We start from the raw sequence: 7,500 nt of genomic DNA, 5'->3' as shown, positions 1-7,500 counted from the left end.
CACTAGGAAAAAAAGATTAACCTTTTAAGACATCTGAATAAAAATTTATCTGCAAAATAAAATCACAGACCTGAAATAACATTTCTCATACTGAACTGAAAGTTCCCAATGACAGTTACTTCGCTCAGACCGCTCCTCTGTTAGCCAGCGACTCAACACTGTACTGCGTGTCTGCTTGGAACGATCTGGCGCGAGACGATTCTGGTGGGGACCCGAAGCTCGTGATGCGCTCTGAAACCATGGCCGGGCTGGGCTGGCTGCTCTCCAGAAAGGTGTACCAGGATGTAATCACAAAATGGCCAACTCATGATAAGGTGAGCAAGGGTTGGGTTAGATTTTCAGGTAATGTTAAGTTCTACAGTGGAGGGAGGATACTAAGTCACAGCCACTGATAAATTGATACATAATAAAGTGATTACATTTCATAAACTTATTTTATGAATAGCCGTCATTACCGTCTGAAGCTTTTAATCTTACCATCATTTCATTACTTCTTGTTGTCTCAGTTTGCAGACTGGGACATGTGGATGCGACTGCCAGAGGTTCAGCAAGGTCGAGAGTGTTTAGTGCCTGAAGTCTCTCGTACTTTCCATTTTGGTGCCAAAGGCGCTCACCTCACTGACTACTTTCAGGCAAATTTTTATGCTCACACTTCCTTCAACACCTTGAATCATGTCACTCTTGCCGATCTTGACAAGTAAGTCTGTGGATGACAGCTTGTAGGTAACTCAAACCGGAAACCAGTTCACTGCTCTTTGTTGATACACATCGTTCCACCATCAACAAAACACGAACAGGCCACATGTTTTTCACTAATTACTGTTTTTGTAAGTTCCACAATTCAATAATAACGCACATGATAACTTGCACTTGACTATTTTTTTTTCTAAACAGGAATGACAGCTTGACTTTACCCGTTTTTAGGCTCGGCCCAGCAGCTTACGACCAATACTTAAGGGATCTGCTGCTCAGCGGTGTTCACCTGGACGGTGGTGCTGTGAACCCATGTAACAAGACTTTGCTTCCCCGTAACTCCGTAAGGCATGCAAACTGTCTTTAAAAACTTAAAATATGCAGATAATGAAGACGTGAAAATCATTCGTTAATTATTTGCACTTATATCAATATCTAAATTCATGCTATAAGATTGTGCTTTTGATTTCTAAGCTTCGTCTGTTAGTTTTAACATATCGTGACTTATTAGATACTCCTGCCATACAGAACACCGTTCATGTGCTATGGATCAAGATGAACGAAGTGGCTGACGACTATACTTACATGGGCGTGGTATCGGTAAGTGTGAATCATTCCTCCCAAGTTGTTGGTCACATCGCTGGTATAACCACTGTACAACAGCTGGAGAATGCAGATGTACTGCGAGTACGGAAAAAAAAATCAAATAAATTAAAAACCAACATTGATAGTAATGATAATAAAATGAGATGGAGGTGAAAAAGAGACACAGGTGCTATAGCTTCCTTTAAGAGTTCCCCTTCATGTGGAAGCTACAAACGAAACTAATCGGGAATAAACACGCCTTATAATGCCTGTGTCTCTTTCCACCTCCACCTCCGAACTTATCTGCTGCTATTGACAAATGCTGTAAGTGACGTTGACTCAGAGGTGATGAATCTCTCAGCGATTACTTCTTTCTTCGTCTGCAGTGTCTAAGGCTGTGGAATTTGGATCTCCGGGCCCACCATAAATTATTGTGGCGCCTGAGGTGGAAGGGCACGCCGCTCCTAATGGTGGGGTGGCCAGCGTCCCCCTTCTCGTGAGTATTAATAGGCAATGTTGCGTGCTGAGTGAGCGTGGCATTACTCAGCAGCATAGTAATTCAACTGAAAGGGTTATCAACACCCATGTAAAAAAAATCGATATTGATGTGATTAGAGAGAGAGAGAGAGAGAGAGAGAGAGAGAGAGAGAGAGAGAGAGAGAGAGAGAGAGAGAGAGAGAGAGAGAGAGAGAGAGAGAGAGAGAGAGAGAGAGAGAGAGAGAGAGAGAGAGAGAGAGAGAGAGAGAGAGAGAGAGAGAGAGAGAGAGAGAGAGAGAGAGAGAGAGAGAGAGAATTTCAAGAAAAATATAGAGAGGTGAGGGGCATCCATTACAAATATCAAGAGAACTGAAATTCTAACTATATAAAGCATAACGCGATTAAAACATGCAACATGGATTTCAAAGCTATCAACACTGTACCACACGTACTCTCCTGTTTCTTACATATGATTCTTGCATATGTACTTCATTATATACTATTCATCTTGATAATGAAATAATGTAATCTAAAATCAAATAATATTCGTCAACACCACCACCAAAAAACACCATTACTATACCGCAACAACCACCACTACCATCACCACCAACACCACCACTATAAATAATGTAGATATATCTTAAAAATAGTTAATGATATCATCGTGTAATCTAAATGGAAATAACACTCATCTTCACCACCACAGCCATTATTACTACTACTACCACTATCCCCATCACCGCCACCAGCGGAGGTAGTAGACACCTACCGAAACAGTAATTTACTTCCAGCGAGATCAAATACCACCAGTTCAGGGGGTATTATGAACCTTCCATTAAAGCTAGTTGTGATCTCGCTGAACATTTCCCTTTGTGTCTCACAACTCAAGGGGGCAGGCACAGCCTGCCCTCTAAAGACAACTATCCTTCTTCACACAAAACTACATACACTTACCACACACACCATTCACTTAAAAATCAAAATAAAAAAAAATAGCGACTCCAAACCCAGCCTCGGAGTCCCCTTCTTGGGGGAGACCAGAAATGTCCCCAGGTCGGACTGCTCTCCCGGTGGTGACCCAAAATGTCTTGACACCTCCCTCGACTTTTTTCTTCATTAATTTCTGCAACATTCACGGTCTTAGATCTAATTTTCAATCTGTGGAACACCACCTCTCCTCTACTAAACTTCTTCTTTTCCTCACCGAAACACAGCTGTCTGAGACAACTGACAGTAGCCCCTTCTTTGTTCCCTCATACTTCCTCAATCATCATTTTCGCTCCAAAGCTGGATGTTGTGTCTATGTGTGCAACGACTTAACTCTCCTGCCCACACTCTCGAATCTTCCGAGTTTTCCACCATCAGGCTTAGACTCAATAGTCACTCTCTAACTAAATTTATCTGTGCTGTCTATCTCTCCCCTGACTCCTCTAACTATAGTAAATTCTTTGACGATTTAACTTCCAAATTGGAGCACATTCTGTCCCTCTAACTTTTCATGGAGATCTCCATCCTTAAAGATTTCAATGTTCACCAGCAACCTTGGCTTTCCCCTCCTTTCATTGACCAAGGAATGATTACTGTTTCAGTGTCAGAGACCCATCTCTGTATGCTGAACGCATAACAGAGGTGTTAGTGTCTGGCATGGAGGCGTACATTCCTCATTCTTTTTCTCAACCGAAACATTCTAAGCCATGGTTTAACACAGCCTGTTTTCGTGCTATACATGATAGAGAGGTTGCCCACAAAAGGTACTTGAGCCTTCCATCTCCTGAATCTCACGCACTTAACCTTTCTGCCCAGATTCATGCCAAGTCTGTTCTTCAACTTGCCAAACACTCTTTCATAAATAGAAAATGTCAAAATCTTTCAAACTCCAACTCGCCTCGTGACTTCTGGCATTTGGCCAAAAACATCTCCAATAACTTCACTTATTCATCTTTCCCTCCTTTATTTCATCCTGAAGGCACCACTGCTATCTCATCTGTCTCTAAAGCTAAACTTTTCTCTCAAATCTTTGGATGATTTTGGGCTCGTTCCTCCCTTTCCTCCTCCCTCAGACTATTTCATGTCTTCAATCAAAATTCTTCATCATGATGCTTTCCATACCTTCGCTGGCCTAATCCCTCGGAAGTCTTATGGACCTGGTGGGGTCCCTCCTATTGTTCTCAAAAACTGTGCTTCCGTGCATGCACCTTGCCTGACCAAACTCTTTCAACTATGTCTATCAACTTCTACCTTTCCTTCTTGCTGAAAGTTGCCTACATTCAGCCTGCTCCTAAAATGGGTAACAGTTCTAATCCCTTGAACTACCATCCTTAAGCTTTAATCTCTTGCTTGTCTATCCTCAATACGAAGATTCTTAAATATCTGTTACATCACAATCTTGTATCTGATCGCCAGTATGGCTTCCGTCAATGCCGCTCTACTGGTGGATTTCCTTACTGAGTCTTGGTCATCCTCTCTTAAAGATTTATGTGAAACTTTTGCTGTCGTATTAGAAATATCAAAAGCGTTTGACAGAGTCTGGCACAAAGCTTTGATTTCCAAACTGCCCTCCCAAGGCTTCTATTCTTCACTCTGCAAATTTATCTTAAGTTTCCTTTCCGACCGTTCTATTGCAGCTGTGGTAGACGGCCACTGTTCTCCTAAATCTATTAACAGTGGTGTTCCTCAGGGTTCTGTCCAGTCACCCTCTCTTTCTATTATTCAGTAATGATCTTCTTAACTAAATGTATTGCCCTATCCACTCCAAAGCTGATGATACCACCCTATATCTTTCCACGTCCTTTCAGAGACGACCAACCCTTCAGGAAGTCATCAGATCACGCAGGGACGCCACAGAACGCTTGACTTCTGAACTTTCTTAGATTTCTGATTGGGGAAGAGAAAACTTAGTTGTTCAATGCCTCAAAACTCAATTCCTCCATCTATCAACTCGACACAATCTTCCAGACAACTATCCCCTCTTCTTCAATGACACTCAACTGTCTCCCTCTTTTACACTCATCTTTCGCTAAAACAGCTCCAATGAAGTTAGGCGTTCTGAGGCGTCTTCGCTAGTTTTTCTCGCCCCTTCAACTGCTAACTCTGCACAAGGGCCTTATCCATCCTTGTATGAAGTACTCTTCGCATGTTTGGGGGGATTCCACTCACACAGTTGTATTAGATAGGGCGGAATCAAAAGTTTTTCGTCTCATTAACTCCCCTCCTTTGACTGACTGACTTTAGCCTCTTTCTCACTGTCGAAATGTTGCATCTCTTTCTATCTTTTATTGCTATTTTTATGCTAACTGTTCTACTGATCTTGCTAACTGCATGCCTTCCCTCCTCCTGCGGCTTCACTATACAAGGCTTTCTTCTTCCTCTTATCCCTATGCTGTCCAACTATCTAATGCAAGAGTTAACCAGTATTCTCAGTCATTTATACCATTCACTGGTAAACTCTGGAACTCCCTACCTACTTCTGTATTTCCATCTTCCTACGACTTGACTTCTTTTAAGAGAAAGGTGTCAAGACATTTGTCCCTAAACTTTGGTTAACTCTCATGTCTTTTAGGGAATTGGCAACACAGTGGGCCTTTTTTCTCCATATTTTGTTGCTCTTGGACAACTGTCCCTCCTGCATAAAAAAAAAAAAAAATCATCACTAGCACCACCACCATCATTATCATAGTCACTACAGCTTATCGTACACTGGCGTGAATATGTATGAACTTGCATAATTGTTTTTCCAGGGCCCTTAAGCCACAGGGGACACATATACTGATGAGATACGACCCAAACAATCCAGATGAAGAGCCACCTGTTTATATCTACCAGTCACCCAACTCGTCCTCCTCTTCCATCGTTTCTGCCCCAGCCGTCACTATCACACCTTACAGCTGATACGAATTATTTTCTCCTGCCCATTAATGTGTTGCACATTATTTATACAGTGCACATATATACCGATTTTCATGTTATCTACAAGTCTCGTAACAACTGAAACATGTTTACTAGGTGGAGGACGGAGGGAGGTGAAAAGGAAGGGGATGAGGAGAGGACAGGAAGGATGAAGAGTAGAAAAACAAGAACAACAGGGTATGGCTTTTGTAATAACAACAATAACAACAACAACAGCATCTACAAAAATTACTACTACTACTTACACCATCATCACCGTCACCGCCACAACAATGAACTGACTGCACAATGATATGAAACATGGAAGCAATTTCCCGCAGACTTTTATTCATGGCTATTTTTTTTTCCTAAAGCAAACGAAGTCGCGGGAGACCATTCACACGCCTGCACGCTGCACTATGAAAGTATACGTTGCTAGTACATGAAGGCGCACAAGGTAAATGGATAGATATGATATTTGGACATGGAGATAATACATATGCAAATTTAATAAAATATACAGGAACACCTTTTTTTTTATGCAGGAGAGATCCAACCAAGGGCAACAAAATAATAAAAAAGGCCCACTTCGGTGCTGGTTTCCTTAAAGAAAAAATAATACGTCAAAGACGCATTTCAATGAATATACATGCACTCTTAAACGCGTGCGCGCGCACACACACACACTCGCCTCCACCCCACCCACACACACACACACTCCCCACACACACACACACACACACACACACACACACACACACACACACACACACACACACACACAATGAATCTAGTATATTTACATTTGCATAATATATCACTGTCTTAATCGTGTGTCATCAATTTTTGGTCACACTGGTGAATTAGAATCATAATTCTACATTATTTTTCACCTCGTGGAATCTCTTTTCTTCTTGATTTCAATACGAAGATTAATCAAAGAATGAATGGCAATATAACTTGTATCATTCCAACCATATCTTTATAGCTACGGTTTCTGCCTCTGAATAACTAATACCGTCATTCTTAAACGTTTTGTTCTCTCAAAAAAGATTGTTTGCAAACGCGACAGTGTTGATTAATCGGTTCTCATAATAGATTTCCCTCCTGACGGTACCGAATCATTTTTAAATTGTAACTAGAACTACAAAAATATTCTAGAAATTCCCATTGACTTCTAATAGAGTAAGTTAGAAGCTGTCGAGGTATGACGCCAGCATGTTGGAGGATGCAAGATAATACTACTCTCATGTAAACACCCTTGTCTTTGAAATCTATTACCGTATTTATGGCTTTGTTATCCTCTTTTTTCATACTGATCTCTCTCTCTCTCTCTCTCTCTCTCTCTCTCTCTCTCTCTCTCTCTCTCTCTCTCTCTCTCTCTCTCTCTCTCTCTCTCTCTCTCTCTCTCTCTCTCTCTCTCTCTCTATATATATATATATATATATATATTCCCCTCGCTCTATATATATCTCCCCATATATATATATATATATATATATATATATATATATATATATATATATATATATATATATATATATATATATATATATATATATATATATATATATATATATATATATATATATATATATATATATATATATATATATGTATACACACACACACACACACACACACACACACACATATATATATATATATATATATATATATATATATATATATATATATATATATATATATATATATATATATATATATATATATATAGCTTTAATCGGCTGGTAGAAATCATTAGAATTTTCATGAATGTTTTTACTATCCTTGTGATAGTTAAACAAAGACTTCATTATCAGTGGAAAAAGTATCTATGTGACCTTTGAAAAATAG

General features: G+C 40.0%; 1 protein-coding gene across 1 annotated transcript in view; it reads left to right on the top strand.

Annotated features, from left to right (window-relative positions):
* Positions 1-6,017, top strand: part of LOC123517374 (protein O-linked-mannose beta-1,2-N-acetylglucosaminyltransferase 1-like) — a 21,673-nt gene extending 15,656 nt beyond the window's left edge. Inside the window, exons 5-10 of the mRNA XM_045277385.1 lie at positions 116-314; positions 507-697; positions 925-1,036; positions 1,222-1,293; positions 1,665-1,774; positions 5,496-6,017. Of these exons, the coding sequence (XP_045133320.1) occupies positions 116-314; positions 507-697; positions 925-1,036; positions 1,222-1,293; positions 1,665-1,774; positions 5,496-5,646 (835 nt within the window). The 3' untranslated portion in view covers positions 5,647-6,017. The remainder of the gene's footprint in view (positions 1-115; positions 315-506; positions 698-924; positions 1,037-1,221; positions 1,294-1,664; positions 1,775-5,495) is intronic.
* The last annotated feature ends 1,483 nt before the right edge of the window (positions 6,018-7,500 follow it).

Source organism: Portunus trituberculatus, chromosome 42, assembly GCF_017591435.1.
Source record: "Portunus trituberculatus isolate SZX2019 chromosome 42, ASM1759143v1, whole genome shotgun sequence".
NCBI lineage: Eukaryota > Metazoa > Arthropoda > Malacostraca > Decapoda > Portunidae > Portunus > Portunus trituberculatus.
Note: the sequence above shows the minus strand (reverse complement) of the source record. Positions and strands in the feature narration are given on the sequence as shown.